Source organism: Cyprinodon variegatus, unplaced genomic scaffold (assembly GCF_000732505.1).
Source record: "Cyprinodon variegatus isolate N-32 unplaced genomic scaffold, C_variegatus-1.0 Scaffold21, whole genome shotgun sequence".
Classification (NCBI taxonomy): domain Eukaryota; kingdom Metazoa; phylum Chordata; class Actinopteri; order Cyprinodontiformes; family Cyprinodontidae; genus Cyprinodon; species Cyprinodon variegatus.
In genome coordinates, this window is record NW_015150474.1 from 972,612 (window position 1) to 994,533 (window position 21,922).

The 21,922-nt window shown below is 40.0% G+C and overlaps 1 protein-coding gene across 8 annotated transcripts in view; it reads left to right on the forward strand.

Annotated features, from left to right (window-relative positions):
• Positions 1 to 21,922, forward strand: part of ralgapa1 (Ral GTPase activating protein, alpha subunit 1 (catalytic)) — an 80,631-nt gene that overhangs the window by 24,265 nt on the left and 34,444 nt on the right. For 5 of the 8 annotated variants that reach the window (XR_001481689.1, XM_015390313.1, XM_015390321.1 and 2 more), the window contains 21 exons: positions 2,136 to 3,938; positions 7,546 to 7,670; positions 7,759 to 7,993; positions 8,889 to 9,074; positions 9,166 to 9,336; positions 9,457 to 9,650; positions 9,739 to 9,837; positions 10,042 to 10,197; positions 10,419 to 10,547; positions 10,716 to 10,841; positions 11,334 to 11,392; positions 11,550 to 11,658; positions 15,846 to 15,956; positions 16,035 to 16,103; positions 16,193 to 16,330; positions 16,421 to 16,604; positions 18,106 to 18,224; positions 18,372 to 18,491; positions 18,962 to 19,568; positions 19,785 to 19,900; positions 21,177 to 21,301. Coding sequence is in view for 7 of the 8 variants with exons in the window: in XM_015390313.1 (XP_015245799.1) it covers positions 2,136 to 3,938; positions 7,546 to 7,670; positions 7,759 to 7,993; positions 8,889 to 9,074; positions 9,166 to 9,336; positions 9,457 to 9,650; positions 9,739 to 9,837; positions 10,042 to 10,197; positions 10,419 to 10,547; positions 10,716 to 10,841; positions 11,334 to 11,392; positions 11,550 to 11,658; positions 15,846 to 15,956; positions 16,035 to 16,103; positions 16,193 to 16,330; positions 16,421 to 16,604; positions 18,106 to 18,224; positions 18,372 to 18,491; positions 18,962 to 19,568; positions 19,785 to 19,900; positions 21,177 to 21,301 (4,981 nt within the window). In the remaining variant the exon portion in view is untranslated. The remainder of the gene's footprint in view (positions 1 to 2,135; positions 3,939 to 7,545; positions 7,671 to 7,758; positions 7,994 to 8,888; positions 9,075 to 9,165; positions 9,337 to 9,456; positions 9,651 to 9,738; positions 9,838 to 10,041; positions 10,198 to 10,418; positions 10,548 to 10,715; positions 10,842 to 11,333; positions 11,393 to 11,549; positions 11,659 to 15,845; positions 15,957 to 16,034; positions 16,104 to 16,192; positions 16,331 to 16,420; positions 16,605 to 18,105; positions 18,225 to 18,371; positions 18,492 to 18,961; positions 19,569 to 19,784; positions 19,901 to 21,176; positions 21,302 to 21,922) is intronic. The other 3 variants (XM_015390350.1, XM_015390359.1, XM_015390366.1) reach the window with 2 other exon arrangements.

Genomic DNA, 21,922 nt, shown 5'->3' on the forward strand with positions numbered 1-21,922 from the left:
TGTCTCTAAGAGATCTCTGGGCTTTTATTTTAGCCTTTACTGAAAGAAACTTTTCTTCACAGTTGCCTTTATCTGACTATAAATTTAAGATCAGCATCCACTTTGACTCCTAGGTTTATGATCACTGACTTCATATTCTGGGCTAAGTAAACCTCGGTCTAACTCCCATTAAATTTAAAAAAATTAACAATAGCAAGAACAGAGTGACCCAGTGTTGGAAAGACCTCCTTGAAAAATCGAGGAGGAACAGCTTCATATGGAGAGCTAGCAGGCTCTTTGTATGCTGGTTTATATATTTTTCATCAGTTCAAAAACTTTGGGCTGCAGATGAGGGATTTAAAATGGAGCAACTACGAGCAGCAGAGATTTGGCTTGAGGTTGCATGGGTTAGGTAGAAGATCCGTAAATCTCATTGCACGCTATAGATCAAGACCACTTAACTTTTCAGTAAAATCTCCTTTGAAGCAAATGATTTGTTTGAATTTGGATGGGTTTCAAACATTTGTATTGTTAAGTACCCAAAACAATTTCCTCTTGGACCAAAACTTAAAAAAAAAAAAGCTGCAATCAGCTCATCAATTAAATTTGAAAATATCCTGAAAGATATGTTAAATAATACTTTTGTTGATGGCTGCTTTTTCTACTCTTCAGGGTAGATGATTTACTAACTAAGTTTTAGTTTGAAATCTTATTGATTTTCTAATTTATTAAAAATAACATTACCCTAAATTGTTTATTGAAAAAAAAAAATAAAAAGTCTGATATCAGAAAATGCTTTACATTTGTCGGTTTTGTAAGAATTATTTTACATAACTTCCTGGAGTGTATTGGCAAAAAAATAAATAAAAAATTCCTGAGAAAGTTTAAAATCTTTAGTGATGAGGAAGCTATTTGGTTAAATTTGCTCTTAAAAGAGTCTGGGACAGACTCCATCTCATGTCCCCCAACATCAAAGTGATCATCATATTCCTTGAGTTTTAAAATCCTAGTTAAGCCCCTGTCACACCTTGACGATTTAGACCAGCGTATGCCTGACGTATGAAAAATCTGGCAAAAACGCTGGCATTTGTTGGATAAGTTATGGATACGTTTGTATAAGTTATGAGCACACTGAAGCTGGTGAAACACGCACAGCAAAGGCCGACGTATGCCATACTAGGGACATAAGTTACAGGTAAGTTGTCTGATCATTAACATATGTTAATAACGTATATAAGTGTACGTTATTCATAGGTCATGGTGTCTTGCTTATCCAAAACCTATGAGTAACTTGAGTATAACTGATGCGTAACATAACAAGAACTTATCTCCAATACATATCAATGTTTTTGAAGTGTTCCAGACGACCGCTGAACGTGTTTCTAACTTACATATAATGTAATATTACATATAATATAATGGCGTATTGGCAGTGTTTTGGTACAAAAGGGGGTTCACAGGAGGAAACCATCTGTACTCCTCCAGACTTCATCCCCATCATAGGTGAGGTTTTCAAGCTAAAGGTTTTCTTATTCTTTTTTTTTTAGCGGGCGGTAAACAACAGCAAGGTTAATAGCGCGATTAAAGACATCTTTTTATGCAGACCGGGCTCCTCCGGGGGAAACGCTGCTCCCATCGGGACACTGGCTTGTCATTTCATGGGCAGTACGCTGCTCTGCGTTATGCATACGTTAGGCTGTCGTTTTACATAAGTCCTGGACTCGTTATGAATACGCCATGTATACGCCCAAAATTTACAAAAAATAAATACATAGAAAGTTCAGCGTATGCGAGTGTTTTAGAAGATTCTGGGACGTCGGGCATACGCTGTCTAAATCGGCAAGGTGTGACAGAGCCCTTAGTTAAAACTCTCTCAACTGTGGGTATAAAAGACATGGCAAAGCTATGCATTTTGGCAATCTGTAAAAAATAGACTGCATGCATGATAATGATAGCATGTCAGATTCTGAGTCAAAGCAGTGCTTCGTGATTGTATTAGATCTATCATGCAGCTCTAACTGTTAGAGCTGAGGATAAAGCTGAATGGGGGCTTTTCCGCAGCATGAACATTGTATATTAATTGCATGTCATGATGGGGGTTAACATTTATTCCAAGGATCTCATCGGCTCTATTTCAATTTGCCTCCAAATACCAGATCTGGAGGACCCCCCAATCACCTTGACGTCCCGCACCCCACGAATGCGGCATTCATCGCAGAGCGACGAGACCCCACCAACCACTTGCTCCGAGGTCTTCCCCGGAAGAGTGTGTGACCTTGATGCGCCGGGTTCGTCCTCCCTGGCACGGAGCAGCAGTGCCTCGGACATCATGGAGCCCTTCATCGCCGAGCGGGTCAAAGGTGAAGACACCCAGAGGGATCCTGTTTCCTTCCCGAATCCTCCGCACCACCACTCCACAACTACCTCCTCACTTGCAGCCAACAGCCACACAACTCAGCCTCTCTCACAATCCCGCACCTCCCCTAATCCCACACCTTTCACCTTCCCCAATGGCGTTTCCATGTCCTCAGAACTACAAGATGATGCTAGTGTTTATAACCTGTCCTGGCTCCGAGCCGGCTCTGGAAGCCACGGCTCTAGCTCTGACTGGGTGAGCGACTGGGACTCTGCTTTCACTTTTCCAACCGAAAAGGAAATTGACGCAGACGAGGGGGAGATAGGTTGTGAGGCTGAGGAGGATGATTTGTTCTCCTCGATCAGAGACTACCTCATTCAGAAAGGAGGCGAAAAGAAAGAGGAGGCCAAAGAGGGATGTGATGCTGGTCATCTATTAGAAAGTTTTGTCACTTTACCTGCACAGGAGCAAAGTAGGGATGCCGGATCCCTATTAGAGTACACAGGACAGGTAATGGAGGAGAAGAAGGTGCCAGATGAGCATAGACGGGTAAGTAAATCAGCGAGACACAGCAGTGTGGATTCCACAGACGAGAGTGAGGCAGAGCAGCGCAGCATCTATGAGTGTCTGGAGCTGCAGTGCGAGTGGCCCTCTCCCAGTGTTAAAGGGAGCACTAGCTTAGAAAGAAACTTGGAGGGGAAAAAAGCTGCTTCAACAGGGCAGGGAGGGAAACTCGACTGGTGGAGCGAGACAGGAGGAGAGAAACAAGAGGATAAAGGAGAAACAAAAGAGAGGACTTGTTTAAGCAGACAGGATGCAATCACAACTGAATCAAACACTAAATCGTCAACTATTCAAGCCTCAGACCCTGCTAGATTAAAAATGTCCCATAGTGGTACCAAGCAGCAACCGTCTGCTGGGGTCCATGTCAGCTTCCAGCCCTCCACTGAGTCCGTCCAGTTTCACAACCCCCTTGAGAACAAGGAGGCCCACTGGAGAGCCAGGTTGCGTCGACTAAGCCACTTCCACACTCACAGCCATTCAGCTGGGGAGAGGACAGCTAGAGCTGGGGTGGGCTCAGTGGGGAAGCTAGGAGCAGAGGGTCCAGGTAAGTTTGGCTCAGGGAACGGTGCTGGACAAAAAACACGAGCAAATGAGAAGTTTTTACCTGGAGCTTCTATGGGGATCAGAGAGCCTTCTGCAGACAGCGTGGAAAACAGACAGGGGGCAGGAGGGGACAAGCAGCACCCACGGTCCTGTAAGGGATCCGGTCCAAGCCCAGAGGTGAATTCAGAGGGATCCTCAGGCACATCCGCAGGAGTGCGAGGACGTCTTGGAAGGTCCGCCCTGCGATCCAGAGTCTCCCGTTCGCGCTCCCAGGAGCCCCGCATCACTACCTCGCGACACCACCAGGGGGCTCTCCTGGGTGGCATGTATAAGACTGTCGTCCATGCCCTGTCCTCTAAACCTCGGCCCAGAGGCCAGGGGTCATCCCAGGGGTCATCGCCGCAGCGACAGGCCAAGGCCACCACGGGTGACGCATCGCTAAAGGATCTGTACTCCCATGTCCTGGGCTACTTTGGACGAAAGACGACAACGCCAGGTGAGGATGCGATGAACGAAGCGTTCACAGAGGACACAGCTGTGGAAAGAAATGCTCACCAACACAAACACCAGCCGCTCTCTTTCCCCTTTGGCTGTTTTAACTGGTTTGTCATGATGGAATGATTTTTTTTTTTTGGCTGAATCTCATCATCTTGCTCTTGGACTGAAACTGAAACTCCCTGTTGATTTATTCATTTTTTTACTCTTGAACGTAGCCCCCTCCTCCAGCCTGCCTCCCTTCGAGGACCCCCACCTCCTTCCAAAGTCTGTCACCTGTCTCTGTAGGTCAGAAGCTCCATCCCTCCTCCTTCTGTCCTGTTGTTTTTTTTAGGAGCTTTGGGATTTTAACATTTGCAACTCCCTTTCCCCTCTTCTCCTCCTCCCTTTCTTCAATATTTGCATGCGGCCTCTTTGAGTCTTTTTCTCTTCCACCATGGAAGCTGGTCCATCTTCAGTTAAACAGAAAAGAACCGGAGCCTACTGTCTCTGAGAACTACAGCAAACTACGATTCAAAAAGGGTCCCACAAATGTTGCTGTATTTTCCAGCTATGGCCATTGTTTACCGTTGGATTATTATTACTATTGAAAAGAAAAATATGTTAATAAAGTGTAATATACGCTCGATCCACTAGATGTCAGCATAGGATCTTTTGAGAAAGACCAATATACAGGTAAACAGAATTTAAGTGTGTAAGAACATAAAACAGATTGCTGCAATGGTTATTTGCCCAAATATTAGTTTAATGTTTACCGTTAATCAACTCTATATTTCTATTTATTCTCACCCCAAATGGATGATTGGTAAAAATGTCTTGATGTTATAAAGGAGCACTGAGATTCTTCATTAGAATCTGTCTTGATGTGGAACCTCTGTTACTACAATGTTTAACAATCTTTTTTTTTTTTTTTTTTGCCTCTCACGTGCTGCTTTTAATTTTTTTTGCCAATTTGTTTGTAAATGACATTTTGCCGCAATGCTGTTTCATCCTGAGCTAATTTGACAGGAGGGTTGAAATAGAGATCATGTGTTTTGCATGAATCTGCTGACAGCAGTTCTACTTGCATACAGTTAGTTGCATATTCTCCAGGTTCTAGGGTTTTATGTCAAAAAATCTGATAACTATCCCGAAAGGATACAGTCAATAGAAATGATATCTGTCTCAATTATCAACAGGAAATGTTTAGCATTACAACAATAAAACTCTTGGTGATTAGCTTCTTCCACTGATATTTTGATGATTTATCTTTAAAGCTGTGCTTGGAAGGCCTCTTTACCATCACCCTGATCTTTTGTTTGTCAGATTCTTGATTGGACCCTGTTTAGGTCCCTCCGAACATTGATAATATTTCCAGTCAGAAAACAATATGTTGGTAAAATTGAAAGATTATTTATTTAAATCTGGAACGGTTCTAGAGGATTTTAGGCCGTACTGTATATATTACACCAAGAATTCAATGTTTAGTTTATATTGTGGAACAACTTTACTATCTATATTAAATCCTGAAAGATTTTCGCTATGCTCAGTTTTTGTTGATTGAAATAACATCTGGTTTCATATAGATTGCTTAGATATTGTTAAATAACATCTTTAGGCCCAGGATATGTAGACCATAAGACTAAAAACAAAGCTCTGCTAATTTTAGACAAGCATATTCCTGTAACTCATGATGGCATAATGGCAAATAACCATTACAGTTGAATACTATTCAGATCTTGATCAGGGCCTTATATTGACTGAACTTGGTTTTAGCTTTTTCATGTTGGGTCATTTTGTAGACAGAGGTAAGATTAAACCTGCAGGGCATCACGTTTTATAGCAGGCCTGTTTAATTTTTTTCTGGGTTTAAAGTGGCAGTAATATTTTAAAGCCGGTCTGAAATACTGTCACTTTGCATTCAGCAACTGGAAGCTCTGGTTACTTTAAACTCTTTCAGTTATTGACCTGGACGTAGGCGTAGATTCATGAGTTAGATTTGATCCTTAACTAAGGTGGCAAATTTAATTCAAAAACAATCATGGCTTTTTAAATGCTTTCTGTTTTTTAAACTCACACCAATCGCTCTCATTGCATTCAAGCTAACAGCATTATAAGCCAAAGCATCATAACTATACTACAGTTAGAACGCTGGTTTGCTGCTTGTTTGAACCTAACAGAGTGATACTCTCTCTTTTTGCTTCTTTATGCATGGTTTAAACTAACTCCTGCATTGCTTTTACTGGGATGTCATGAGCCTGCTGTTTTGGCTTTTGGTTTATTTGACATTCTCAAAGCCTGAAGTACTTTCACATCAGGATTGCTCTTTTAATGAGGAGAAACATTTCCTTCAGCTCATGTTATGACTATTGTAATGTTTTGATCTAAATCCATATTATGTTTTTTATGCATTACAAAGAATCTTAATGATAATTATCCAGACATTTGACCATTTGTTAGCCCCAGGCTAAAGTGATACTGCTCACTTACAGATGCAGGGTTTCTGGACAGTATTTAACAAATAAATGTTTTTTAATGTACAGAGTTACCTTTTTTTTAATATGAAATCTTTCTATTTAAAGATAATGAGCTCAAAATACGATTTTAAACTGATTATCAAGAATTATCTTGAGACTATAGGATAGTTAAACATGCTGACAGACAATTTTAATTGGACAAGCTAAGAAATAATTAGTGACAAAACAAGATGACAGTGTCAGGATAACAAATATATGTAAGTCTCAAATTGAAGCTTTTTTTCAGCTTATAGGAAAGTTAAACTGTTTTAACTACAAAACATAATTGAGCTTTTGGTATCTCAGTGTGAGAAAAAACTGTTTTTGGATTCCTTAATATAATTATACTTTAGAACTCAATACATGGAATTAATACATTGATTTCTAGGATAACTTAAGCACAGCAATCTTTTTTTAATTGTTGTTTTTTTAAGGTAGTAAGTATGGCTGAAACAATTAATCATGATAAATTGATTATTTAAATAATTACCTTATTTAGTAATCGATTAAGCGTTAACTGGAGTATAAAGATTCTGAAACATGCCCTTAGCTGAGAGAGGGACTGACTTAGAGCAGCAATTAAACCAAAATTGTAAAAAAAAAAGTATCAACATTTTGCATATAAGATTTTTTTTCGTCGATCGTTATTGTCCATACAGAACTCCTCAAGTGGAAATGATTTAGTATCACCTGGTTTGATTTCATAAAAAGTCTTCTTGGAAACATTTGTTATCCGATTAAATAGTCGTTATCGATTAAAATAATCAATAGATTAATCGATTTACAAAATAATTGTTAGTTGCAGCCCTAGTAGGAAGTAATCTAAGCTGATTTTATGACAAAACCAATCAGATAATTACCAGAGGAGGCAAATAAATAGTTTAGCTTAAGCTCTAACTGTACTGGAAATAAGTATTTTTCCTGAGATTACAGGTTTTGATTTGAGATAATCTGACAAAAAACTGTCCTAAAATATAAAAACTTTGGAGATTTTCATTCTTTAGAAATGCTGATCTCTCCCCCTGCCTTTTGTTGCACTTATTTCCCTTTAAATGTTTTTGTGCTTGACTGTGAAAACTTTCTCAAAGTGGGTTTGCTTTTGCATGTGTAAAGCCAACAAAGAGGAGGTGGTTCCAAAGGCCCGCCCGGTGTCCACTGATGTTGGAAGCAGCAACCCTAACTTCTCTGACCTAATGGATGAGTTCATTCAGGAGAGACTGAGAAACAAAGGGACAGGGGTCAGTGCACCTTAACTGCATCTCTGTTTGTACTGAAATCTGTCTAAACCACCAAAGCTGTAAGAACCACTTTCCCCATGATAAACAGGGTCGTCGGGGAAGCAGTCCAATGGGTCTTGAAGTTCCCAAAGACCTTCCAGAGCTCCTCGAGTCTAATCAGGGTCCTGGATCAAGAGCCACAGATGACCCTCGACCTGTTGATGACCCTGGAGTTCCCTCTGAGTGGACGTCACCTGCTAGTGCCAGTGGTTCTGATGTCATAAGCTCTGACAGCCAGTCAGATTCCTTTAACGCCTTTCAGTATTCAGCATGCAAATTTGACAGTAAGAAACCCGTTTTATCTACAGTAGACTCCTAATATAACTTTGTGAGACCGTTTCTCTGTTTATTTTTTTTTTTTATCTGATCTAAATAAAATCCCAGCAAGATCCTTGTTTTTACACATAACTTACTTGAGATCACAACGTAAAAGGGCTGTTTAATTCCAGTGGAATATACTCCATACATATACATTCTGTATGATAGTTTTATATTTGACCTGTTTAAAAGACAAACTGCCCTAGATTCTCATATCTTAGTTGTTAATTGCTAAAATGCTAAACATCACATCAAAAGCTGGGAATTTGTGATAAAGGAATTGAAGGAAAACAGAATGATGTGGGTTGATTTCAATTCAAATTGTCACAGTGAAGCTAAATAATAGGAGTAATGTTGAATTTACCTGATATCATTCAGGCTTATAGTAAGGTTTTAGAAGAAAAAAAAAAATATTTTTTTTTTTTTAGTCAAGGAAAAAAAAGCTAAATAACCAAGAACCTCGTGTTTAGTTCTGTTCAACTGTATTTTGATGAGCAGACACTGGGATGTAGTTTCCTTTGTTGATGCTCTTGTTATTTTTGTTGTTGAGTCATGGGGCAACTCTGCATTACAACACATGCAGTGTTTGGTAAACACTGGTTTTGGTTTGGTTTTATGGATCAGGACAGTTATTAACCAAATTGTTCTACAGTAAAAACTGTGAATAAATCAGAACACACTTGTTGCTGTAATTCCTCTGTAAAGCAGAAGATTCGGCTTTTTGTCGCTCTGGAGCACAGATGTGTGTTATTTCCATGCAAAACACATCAACAGGACAAATGAGGATAAAGTCGACAAAGTTTTAAATGTAAATGCAGAAATCTTGATGGCTGCAACACATTTCCTCTTTTTGTTTGGTAGATTTTGCGTTCAATTCAGATGCATGTGGAGGAGGAACTGGTTCTGGAGGAGGCGGCCGAGGCAGCTCACTGGACCAGGATAGCCTAGGTGGCGGATTGGCCTGTGACGAACATGAAGTAGCCAGTTTGACGACGCTTCACATCGACTCGGAGACCAGCAGCCTTAGCCACACAGTCACTGTTACCGGTATGTTTCTGTCTGGTTTTCCAGTGACCAATAATCAGAAGTTATTTGCTTCCCTTTTTGTTTTGAAATATGCCTTTTCTCACTTGGCTAGGCTCAGAGAGCGCCTCGCCCATGCATTCCCTTGGAGGCTCCCGCTCCCAGACCCCCTCCCCGGCTACACTGACGGCTGAGCACATAGATCACACACACAGTCATCCACACACACACTTACAGCTGGACCAGAAACTCCACAGCTCTGTGCTACAGACCCCAGATGATCTAGGTAAAACAGGTGGTAGGGGTTTGTTCAGTGTGTAAATCTTATACAGATCGCTAAAGTGTTTTTGCTTTACCTGGCTTGAACCAAGTAGGAGTCACTGATTGACTTATTGATCGGTTTCAGAAACAAGTGAGTTCCCCAGCGAGGACTGCAGTGTGATGGCAGGCGGCTCTTTAACTGGATGGCACGCAGATGTTGCCACGGTTATGTGGAGGAGGATGCTTGGGATCCTGGGGGATGTTAACAGCATCAAGGACCCAGAAATCCATGCTCAGGTTTTTGACTACTTGTGTGAGCTGTGGCAGAACTTGGCCAAGGTTGGTGCTGATTCTTTGCTGATGAATTGTTTTCACCAAGGTTCAAAGTTTAGAGACATTCTTTTAATTTTTTTATTTTATTTTACAGATCAGGGATAATTTGGGCATTTCTCTGGACAACCAGTCATCCCCTCCACCTCCTGTTTTGATTCCTCCTCTAAGAATCCTCACCCCTTGGCTCTTCAAGGTAGGTTGTTCTTAAAGTTGGCCTCTTGCTTACAGCGTGCCATTGAAACTTTACCTTTTGTCTGAATAAGTGTCTCTTTGTTTGAATATGAGCATATATCTTTTAAAGCAGTAAATACATCTACCTTGCTTAATGATTTCTGTAATATAAAGTTATTTCAATGCCAAACCATTTTTATTTTATTTCCATGCCCATTTCCCTTAGACCACCATGCTGACTGAGCGCTATAAGCAGGGAAAACTTCATGCCTACAAGCTTATCTGTAGGATCATGAAGAGACGCCAAGACGTTTCTCCAAACACCGACTTTCTCACACACTTCTACAACATCATGCACCAAGGGCTGCTGCACCAGGACCAGGTCTGGTTAGCTTGAAGCAATAACAAATAGCAAAATTTAGAACCCAGCTTAGCTCAGATGTTTTATTAATTATTCATAATATTTTATTAAAAAACAAAGTGCCAGTAATGAATCAAATATTTCTGTAAACTTGGATGTCTTGTGTAGCATTTTTTATACCTGAATAAAATTGAGTTATTTTTAGGTTGTTTGTCTTAACTTTCTTAAGCTTTCATTCGTAGGACATTGTGAACACAATCATAAAGCACTGCAGTCCCAGGTTCTTCAGCATTGGTCTTCCTGGAGCCACCATGTTAATCCTGGACTTCATCATCGCAGCATCCAGAGTCACTGCATGTTCCTCACTCAATGTAAGAGACAGGAATGCACACATAGTCCTGTGCATGAATGAATAGAGATAAATGTAAGAGAAGGTATTTAGTAACTTTAGACAATGTGATTGTTGCACAGTTGATTAATTTATTGTACTCTCTGTATTGTTTAGTTTTCTTTTCACTTCGGTCCTTCTTTTGTCTAAGGCTCCAAGAGTTGAGGCCCAAATCCTTCTTGGGTCTCTGGTGTGCTTCCCCAACTTTTATGAGGACCTCGCTGCTCTCCATCCCACCACTGCTGACGTTGTGCGGACTAAGTTTCCGGAGGTCAAGGTACACAACATTAATGCACTTGATTTGTGTGGTCAAGACAGTCAATACGGGAGGAAAAATGTTTTTTAAACATTTCCGGGAATCTTGATCTGCCCTCCTTTTTAGTCCAGGTCAGTCCCAACCTTATAACTGCTGCCTTCTTGTCCATAGGGGATCTCAGCACAGAGTATTAGGTTAATGTCTCATCAGCTATTCCTGAAACAGCTCGGGGCTGTGGGAGTAATGTTGTTTTTGTTGTCGTTGCCGTGTAAACAGTTAATGCCATGCGTGGCAGCACCTCAGGCCCTCTCTTTGGTTTCTTACGAGCCAGAACCTCCTTTTGAATTGCTAAACAATTATTAACGCTGACAGAAAAGACCAGCAAGTGTGCAAATTTGTCTGCAGCAGAGTCTGTAATTTGTGGTGCAGAATTGTGTGCTATAGATTGCACACCATTTTACACAGTCTTTGCTGTCGGAGTATAATAAACCTTTTCTTTTTGTTTCTTTAAAGGAACATATTATCAAAACTATCCTGACCTCAGCCAGAGATGAACCCTCTGCTCCTGCAAGGTACGATATTCAAACCATTGTATTGCATCAAAGTTATTCGTAAGTCGGGGGCATATTTGTTTCTGGTTGTCTCAGATTAGGATTGATGTGTTATTTTTATTGTTTTGTGTTTTTTTACTGTGTAGATTATCCCTAACTGCTCTGTCCCCGTTCTCAGGTGTGTAGCTCTGTGCAGCCTTGGTATCTGGCTGTGTGAAGAGCTGACTCATGGGACTGAGCATCCTCAGATCAAAGAAGCCCTCAATGTCATCTGTGTCACCCTGAAGGTAAGTTTTGTAATTATGAATTTTAAAATGTCACAGTTTACAAAAAAAAAAGCTTTTAGTCAGTGCAGCCGAGGCGGTATATTGCTTACTAGGACTAGATTAAAAGTAAAAAAAATTACGAATATCAACCGGGAAGTGGCTGCATTTATCAGTCTAGTTGTGTGCTGCTGCAGCCCTCAGTGATAAGAAAATGTATTTTATGCAACAATCGCATGCACTTTATGGTCTATTTAGCAAATTACTTTCATAATATGTATTAGGGGTGGAACGGTTCACAAAATCCACAGTTCGGTTCACGATTTCGTGGTTTTGGTTTGGTTCGATACATGTTGATTGTTACCCCGAAATCCCATAAAAATTTATGAAATTAATGAAAAAAAAAAAAAAAATTTATGAATTATTTTTAATGATCCGCGGAAACCCTGGATCATTTCCGCATGATTTGCTGCTTTGAATTAAATCATCTTGCGCATGCCCTCTACGATCTACAAGGTACTCAGAGCGGACTGGAGCCACAGCGGAGGCTGTAGGCTTTGCTTTGTGCAGGCGGTCTGGAGCACAGCGGGGCGGAGCACAGCGGGGCGGAGCAGAGCGCTGACGGAGTATGTGGGATTTCGGGGTTAGCCTGACATGTTGGTCATGTTGCTGTTAGCATAAACAAAACGTGTTGCACAATGCTTGCACACTGTTGCACTTTTATCCACAACTTTCTTTCCGCCGTCATCGTAGGTCACTCTAGATGCAAAGCGCTCCCATACAGCAGACCTATAAAGTGCTGCTGGCGCGTCTTCCAACTCCTGTTCTTTCCCACTCGCCATACCCACACAATTCTCCACAACAACTGATTTTTTTCCCTGCTACATCGGCTAAGCTGCTTCGCTTCTTCTTCTTGTTTACTACTGGTGGTTGGCTTTGGTCGCAGTACCGCCACCTTCTGCTCTGGAGTGTAAACGCTTCGCCTATGAGAAAAAGGAGCAGCGCATGAACCGAACGCAACACACGCGAATCAAACCGAGACAGTCGAACCGAACGGTTCGGATGCTTTTCATAAACCGTTCCATCCCTAATATGTATATATATTTGTTTTTTTATAATTTAGATAAAAACTTTTTCATTAAGATGAACTAGTGGTTTGCTTAAATCATCTAATCAAACAAATGTGTCAATAGTTTTATGAAAAGAAAAAGGTTATCTAATAAAAATCTTCAGGCCTCGCTCGTATACAATAAATTATTTTGCTTTGGCCCGTTTAGAAAGGCATCTTCATTGTATATTCTACTAGAAAGTATAGCAGGAGGACTTTTACATTGTCTAAACTTTCAAGGATTAACTTTGGTCATACCAAGCATCTCACACCAATTTAGCTGTGACTGGTATGCATAATCGTTGACTGAGAGAGTGGATACGTTTGGTTAAAATAACAGGTTATTTTACACCATAGAAAGCAGGAAAAAATGTCAAATTTAAAAAAAAAATTAAATGATCATAACTATTAAAAGATACAAAGTGCACCATTTAGTGAGGATTCCATCCACACTTTGTTTCCGTATCAGGTTGTATTCAATCTGTTTTCTTATTTTTATTTTCTATTATTTCTCCTCCCCACTGTAGAGCTAAATTTAAAAAAAAAAAGTAAAAAAAAAAAAAAAGCTATTTAGATTACAGTTGCAGATCATTTGAATGCATCCAAATGACAGCTTAATGTTTAATTATTAGGCTGCGGATTTGGCTACTAATACCTAAAGTAGGATGGAAACCATTGTTAGAGATGATTGCTGCTCTTTGTGAAATTGTCCCAGTTGTTATTGTCCGTTTCATGTGACAAAACGGACGGGCCAATGGATCAGAACAATACTGTCCAATATTTCCTGTCTCATCCGGAGCCAAGTGGTTCTAGATGGACAGAAACAGACACACACATACCTCTTCGACCTTGGAATCCCTAGCTCGTGTATCGGCAGCCAATGTTCTGTAGAGGGACTGCACCAGCGCACATTTACATTTGCTTGCTCCTGGGAGCAAAACCTGGACTGTAAATATGTTTGGTTCTCCTTCAGATAGCAGACTAATCCAGGGGGAATGCTGCAAGCTGTGACAGACACACACTCTGTTACATAAATATACACTCACATCTTCTTCACTTCTGTATCTCTTGCTTTGGTAGCTGCAGCCAGTCCCCTCAGCCACAGGCTCCGTGACACACACACACACAGTTATACACAAAGATTAAGGGATCGTCAAATTTCCACGCAGACACTTCCTCCTCTTGGCCGCCTGATCTTCCTTCCCTTTCATCGAAGAGAATTTTTTGGGTTTGAGGCGTTGGCTCTTATTCGAGCTGGAAGCATAGATCCAGCTTTTTCTGATTAATCACTCTAAGGCTTATTGTGATGCAGAAATAATTCAGTTAATTTACATCTTTACTTTTATGTAATATTTAAAAAAATTTCTTTAAAAAATAAAAATATAATTCAGTCATCTTTTTTAACATTACTTTCCCCATCTTAAGAAACCCTGATGGAAAAGTAACACAAATTTCTGATTTACTAAACCGAATGAAAGCATTAAGCCTGCAATATCATTCACCCCTTTCCTCTTCCCATGGAGTTGTAACTCTGAGAATAGATAGTTTTATATAAAGTTATTTGACGTAACCATGATATGGCAAACTTGGCTGCTCTGAATGTGAAATTTTTCCTTTTTTTTTAAAGTCATAGGGAAGTCATATTTAAATGTCAAATCATTCTGGCTTAAACATGTATATAAATCTACTCTTTATCAGACTATATTGTACCAAAAGTTAGAAATTGCTATTTAAAAAAAAAGTCCTGTCTTGAAATCTGTGGGGATTTTTTTCGTTATCTTATACAGGCCAGTTACTTATACACCAGTTACTTATACGTTATGTCCCAGTGTTCACAGGGATGGACGTCTGTGTCTTTGGCAGGCGTAGAGCTAACAGAACTGGCAGCGTTATGAGGCAAGGGCTCAAACATGTACGGCTGTAAGCCTTCTACACCAAACCAAGCTTCTGCTGCCCTGGCGTCCTCTTCAAAACATCTTCGTCCCCACTTTTCTCCTCTAAATAAAAAATATATGATGGAGGAGACTCATCCACGACCTGCGACACTAAACTCTCCTCCTCTTGCATGTTTCGGCTGTCCATAGCGTTCCTTGACAGCGTCGTTTCTAAGTCACCAATTTAGTGCTACTTGGTCCCAGCCGCTTCCTAATGACTTTAATCTTTTCATTTATAGCCAGTTAACATTTTTGTTCAGTCTTTTGAATATATACCTATGCTGCTTAGTTACAGTTGGAGAATGTTTTCTAATAAACAACATTAAAAAAAATATAAGTAGTTAGTCTGGATCATGTTTCCAGATAAAAATAGTGTCTTTTTAGTGTTCAAGGAAGGCCAGGTCAGAGTCATCAGCATGAAAATTATTCCGGCAGAACCACTGGAAAACAGCATCAGGATGTCACAAAGGCCTAGTTAAAGTCCACACTTCATCTTCACTGAAATTATATTGTAAAATTTAGGAAAGATGTTAAACTACAAAGAAATAAAGATAGCAACAGATAACTTATGCTTACTGAAGAAGACGTTTAAGGTGCTAAGATTTTATTTGCACTTGATGCTACATCTAAATAGTTCTCAACCTGATTCACTTCAGTTTACTTATTTTATACAGCACCAATTCACAACACATGAAATCTCAAGGCAATTTACAGAGACAATTCAACCAGATCATACAGTCAGATTGGTTCAAAGTTTCCTATCTAAGGAAAACCAGCGGCTTGCATCGACTCATTGACTCGAAGGCAATCTCTCACACCAAGCATGCTTGTAGAAACAGTGAAGAGGAAAAACTCCCTTTTAACAGAATGTCGAACATCCATTCATTGTCTTCTGATTGTCAGCGATCAAGGTGCGGGGCTTAACCCACACTAAACCCAGACCTACCTCTCAATGTAGGAAGACCTTCCTACTCTCTCTGGTAGATTCCAGGGTCTTTCCAAACCAGAATCAGGGTCTATTTTCCCTCTTTAGTGTAATCTGGGTCTACCCTGGGATTTTTTTATAGCCTGATACCAAAAGGAAACTGAACAAAGGTGAAGCTGTACTCTGTCACTTTATTTGTGAAAAATATGGTAACCTTTTTTTTTTTCCATTTCTTTTTTCCTAGTACCCCAATAAGAATGTAGCGTTGGTGGCATCAGATATCCTTCACCTTCTGATCAGTTACGTGGATCATCTTCAAAAATTCCCCCCTGATATGCCAAAGAAGATCGTAGAGGTTGTTTTCTATATTATTTGTTTTTTTTGTCTATTTGTTTTTGCAATTTTAACAGGTTTGTCTGTTTTTCTCCTGTAGATTTTAATTGCCACCATCACACATTTGCTGCCCAGTACTGAGTCCTCTCCTCATGAATTGGATAAGAGGGTAACAAATCTCTATACTCTTAAATTTTTTTTTACGTCTAGTTGTGAGTAGAAAAGGGGGTCATGCGTCTTTTGCTGTGTGTGTTGCAGCTTGTAGTTTCCCTTTTGTTGTGCCTCTTGGACTGGGTAATGGCTCTGCCGCCAAAGACTCTTCTCCAGCCTGTTCAAACACGAAGCCCTCCTGAAAAGGAGCAGCCAACCAAAACGCTGCTCAGCTGTATTTATAAGGTACGTGTTTTTCTCACCTTACCTTGGTCGGTAAAGCACAGACTGCTTTGGGCTCTTTTCGTTCATGTTTTATCTTTAACATGCTTACAGGTCCTACATGGCTGTGTTTATGGTGCACAGTCTTTCAGCAGCCCAAAGTACTTCCCATTGCAGCTGTCTGACCTATCAAGTCCAGATTACGACCCGTTCCTGCCATTAGAGAGCCTCCGCGAACCAGAACCACTGCACAGTCCGGATTCGGAACGCTCCAGCAAGCTGCAGCCCGTCACTGAAGGTGATTTATCCAGACTGGCTTTAAAAGAAACCAATAGGCTTTTGAAGCATGTAGAGTGATGCACTGACACACAAATTCACAAAATCTCTGCACAGTTTAAGCAGGAAGATATGTGTATGCTGATGCACCTTCCTGAATCCACGCGTAAGACTATATTTCCCCCCCGCTGTGATCCAGCGGGACTAGAACAGGAGCCTAATCACAGTCCATCCTTCTCTTCATATTTTTTTCTCAGGTGTTATTTTTTTACTTGTATAACATCCTTTGACTGTTATTAAGTTTTATTTTCTTTATTTTTGCTCTTACTCCAGATCCAAGCCCCTAGGGTTTAAGTTGTCACTGAGAATGCCAGATCGATATAAATCTGTACTAAAGGCACGGTCCGTCAATAGCTACTCATTAGAGAGTCTGCTTGCTTAACTTGATGTGTTTTTATGTAACCGTGTTGAATAACAAGGGACTGTATCTAATGGCACTTGGTTCTTCTGCAGTGGGATGTTCAGAACTTTGTTTTTATATTTATATGGTAGCATTTGCATTTGTAGCATTTGTCTCTTTCATATATTATTATATTTTACTCTTAAAATAATATAATAATAATAATGATAATAATAATAATAATAGTTATAATAATTGTTCTTATATAGATCCTAGTGGAAAACCTGTTAAACTATTAGCAGAACATCCAGACCATTTTTTTGTGTGGCCTTTTTTTGTCTTGTAACAGGCCAATCTATGCTTTTTGTTAAAAAAAAGTATTTGAACATCCTGCTATTTTGCAAGTTCTCCCACTTAGAAATCATGGAGGGTTCTAAAATTTAAAAAACGTTTTTGGAGGAAGAACAATGATGTGTACCATCCCAAGAACACCTTCCTTACTGTGAAGCATGGCGTTGGTGGCATCATGCTTCGGGGGTGTTTTCCTGTACTTGTGACTGGGCGACTGCACTGTATTAAGGAGTGGATTACCAGGACCATGTATTGCGAGATTTTTGGAAACAACCTCCTTTCCATAGTTAGAGCATTGAAGATGGGTTAAGGCTGGGTCTTCCAACATGAAAGTGACCCGAAGCACAGCCAGGATAACGAAGGAGTGGCTCTGTAAGAAACATATCAAGGTTCTTGCATGGCCTATCCAGTCTCCAGCCCTTAACCCAATAGAGAATTGTTGTAGGGAGCTCAAACTCTGTGTTTCTCAGCAACTGCCCAGAAAACTGACTGATTTAGAGAAGATCTGTGTAGAGGAGTGGGCCAAAATCCCTCCTGCAGTGTGTTTAAACCTGGTGAAAAACTACAGGAAACCTTTGACATCTGGAATTAGAGGTTAGACTGATGTCAGAAATTGGTTTCGGCACTGGCCTTAAAAAAAACCATCAGTCGATCTCTATTGAGAACTCAGGATTTAGTTTTTGTTAAAGCTGTGGTGTTCTGATAAATTATTCCATGGTTGTGCATGTCAAGAAATTAGGTGACAAGAAGTCTTTAATTGTTGTCTCTCCAGTTCGAAGTCGTATCCAGCAGGGCCTGGTTTCCATTGCAGCCAGAACCGTGATAACTCATCTGGTCAATCATCTGGGACATTATCCAATGTCTGGAGGGCCCGCAACTCTGTCCAGTCAGGTGCTGTAACCATTTTGGTCTAATAGGATTTGAAAGTGGTATTTTTATAAGGGAAATGTATTAATTCAAACATATCCTTTTTAAAAATTCTTATTATTTTTCTATATATATTTTAATTTTTTTGCTAACTTAAAGTTTGTTTCACAGGTGTGTGAAAACCAAGACAACCCGTTCTTTGAGAGTGCAGATCTCGGACCAGAGCTTTTCAATTCCCCCAACCTGCAGTTTCTGGTTCTGAATGGCTCCACGCTGCTGTCTGTTCTCCAGGTAACATTTTCATTATTTTTTCCTTCTGACCTGATAATTACATTTTCCAATTCTTGTAACAGTATTTCTGCACATCCTGGAAAAGTGTGAAGTTTCATCAAAGACAGACTTTTTTGTGTGTATTTTAGGCTCTAATTTCCTATTCTATTAACAATTGGTAACCATTCATCTATCTAGTCAGAATGTTTTCTTTTTCCATATTAATAGGCAATAATTTTAGTAGAGAAAACAAAAAAATTAGCAGGGATCCTTTTGTAAAAGTAGTTGCTTACTTTTTGATCTTACCTGCAAAGTTAAAATTTCATAATCTAATAACAAGAATGTGACTCGAACTTGGTTACTATAAGTATTTTTTTTTGCTTGATGTTAGGATTTTAAAAAGTTTTTTTTGTTTGTTCTTTTCTTTAGCTTGAAAAGATTGAAAATATATCATGAATGTTTGGTTTCTTTTTTTTTTTTTTTTTTCCCAGATCCGATCGGAGTCTGGAGTGCCAGGAGGAGGAATGACAGCTGGTTTGTCCTCTGCTCCTGCTTGCGTACGTGTCATCATCCGAGATGTTGCTGGAAAACACTCCTGGGACTCCGCAGTCTTGTATGGACCTCCGCTGGGCCCCCCGAACAGTCCAGCTCACGTGCTTTCTACACAGATGCAGTCATTGCGCAATGCAAACCTTCAATTACGCACTCCGCCAGGAGGTCCACAGAACAAGATGGAATTGAGGGAGGAAGACTGTGAGGTAGACGGGCAGGAAGAGCAGGGGATGGAGGAGGAAGATGGATCGATGGAAAGTGACGAACAAGAGAGTCATTTGGTGGAGGAAGAGAATGTTGGTGATGAGGAGAGGGAAAATCCAGGAGATGGAAATGTGGATCCCGTGGAACATGAGGAAGAGGAAACTAATGGGCATCATATAGACGAGGAATCGGGTTCAGAAAAGCTTCTAGCTCCACCGCTTGCTAAACGAGTGTGTCGGGAGGCGGTGCCAGCGTGGAACTCTCTGGAGGAGGGAGAAGATGCGCTCGATGAGATGCTCCAGTACCTTGGCTACTCGAGTCCAGAGTGCCTGCAGAGAGCAGGTACAGGTTGTGGTCTGAGTTAAAACATCTATTATAGTGCTTTCAGAAAATAAAGAATGACAAGGCCTGTCCGCATAAAAAATAAAACTAATTTCCTTTTTATTAATTGAAAGCACACATTATCAAACATTGTTATAATTGTTCAGATATAAACTTATAAAAGGTAACAGAGATTTGTCTTCCAAACTAATCTGGATGTCACGTTAATCCCAACAGGCATGCCACTCAACATCCCAGCCCCTCCTCCAGGTTGTGTTTCAGAGAAGCAGGAGAATGATGTCATCAACGCCATCCTGAAGCAAAGTGCTGCCGAGCGAGAGTTTGTTCTTCATGTGGGTTTCACAGACTGTTTTTCAGTGTAAACATTGGTTTATTCTTCATTTTCTGTAACTTCCCTGTAAAAAGTCTAAAGCGCTGCTTTTTGATAATGATAATAATTTTACTTTATTGATCTCACGTTGGAGAAAAGTATCCATCCCCTTGGGGAGCAGTAGGCTGCCATTCATTTTTGTAAATAGTCAGTGGGAACATAATGTCACCAACATTTTTCTAACATGTTAAATATAAGTTACAGGAGCAAGGCTGCAATTTGACCTTATCTAGTTTGACATCATTATTTTAAGAGTTACAGTTTTTACAAGGAAACTTAAATTGAAGAGCTACTTTTGGAGAAGATGTATTATTTTATTTTGCAGCTGTGTAGTGGATGTTAAAGCGTGTGTTAATAAAAGGGTATTAACCCTGTGCAACAAAATTCGCCCCCCTACTCTGGTACCTTTAAATAAAATCCTGGCTGACAGAGCTAGAGCTTTTCTGCAAGGAAGGATTAGCAGAGATGTCGGTGTGCAAAGCTGATGGAGGCACACACTCACACCTAAGGACAATTTAGAGAAGCCAATTAACCTGACAGTGATGTTTTTGGACTGAGGGAGGAAGCCGGAGTACCTGGAGAGAACCCACGCATGCTCAGGGAGAACATGCAAATTCCATGAAGAAAGACACCGGGCCGGGAATTGAACCTTCTTGCAGCAATGCAGCAGTGCACTACTGAGCAGCCCCTTGATTTTGTAAATACTCCAAACGTAGTTCTATAAAGTATATAAATGCACTCCCCACTTTTTTTATTTATCTTTGTTAATATTTTCAAAAAATATTATTGTCCTTTGACTACACAATTCTGCTTTGTTTGGCATCTCTCAGGTAAAACCTTAATGATGAGCATGAACGTGTGTGTTTGTAATGTGATCACACTTTCCAAGGAGTTAAATGAGAGAAATAATTTTCTTAAAAATGGGAATGCCTAAGGTTTGCCTAAATCAGAGGACATAAGAGATCATTAGCAGTAATGGCTGATATTGGTTTAGACAAGAGAGAAGAAATCAGTCATGACAGAAAATGTTTGTTTTTTTTCCCCAAGGTTTAGCTTTTGTTGCTACAAAGAGCTTTGTTTGACTTTCTAATAACTTGGTTGACTTTCTAATAAAAAGCAATATTCCTCTATAGTAAGGACAGCTTACTCCAGGAGCTGTAAAAGCAAATTATCATCATTGCTTTATTTTATTTACTTATTTTCTCCTTTTTGGACATTAAACTTTAAACCTTTTTCAGAGAGGAGAGGAGCTGAACATGAGAGCCGTACAGCAGGCAGAACCAGAGACGGCGACCCCACAGTCTGCCTTCTACTACTGCAGGCTGCTTATCAACATACTGGGACTCAACTCCTGGGAGAAGAGGTGAGGCTCTTAACAGCACTGCAAATAACCGTTGAAAAGCTCCTTACATTTGTTTTAATTTGATTTATCATCATCTGCTACTGCCTATAGTAGTATTGTGTTATTTTTCAGGTGTGAATAAGCTTGTATATATAGAAATCATGTGAAAACATTCCCTGTTATTATCCAAAAGTTCTATCTGTCCAAACACCCAGCTATTTGTCTTTCATTCTCTCCATTTATCAGACTATCCACAAAGCTATTGATCCCTCTGTCTGTTTGTCCATCCAGCCAAATGCTCACCATCAGTCTTTTCTCCATCACTGCACCCTTTCATCCATTAATCATTCATGGTTCCATATTTAAAGTTTGGCCAATGTACAAGTATCAGATATTAAAAGTAAATGACATCCGTCTGATATAAGTTTGAGAAAGCAGTGAACTTTTACACTAATGTAGGTTTTTTACCGCGAAAACCATGAATCTGATGAAGATGTCTTTGCACATTTAAGCATGAGCCGTTTTAAATTAAGCCCAATTTTATAAGTACTGTGCGTGGGATGTCTTCTGTATTTTGCTCTTTTCCAACACTTGTTTAATGCATATAAAAAAAGAGGAAAAAAAGCTGAACTACATCAAGCT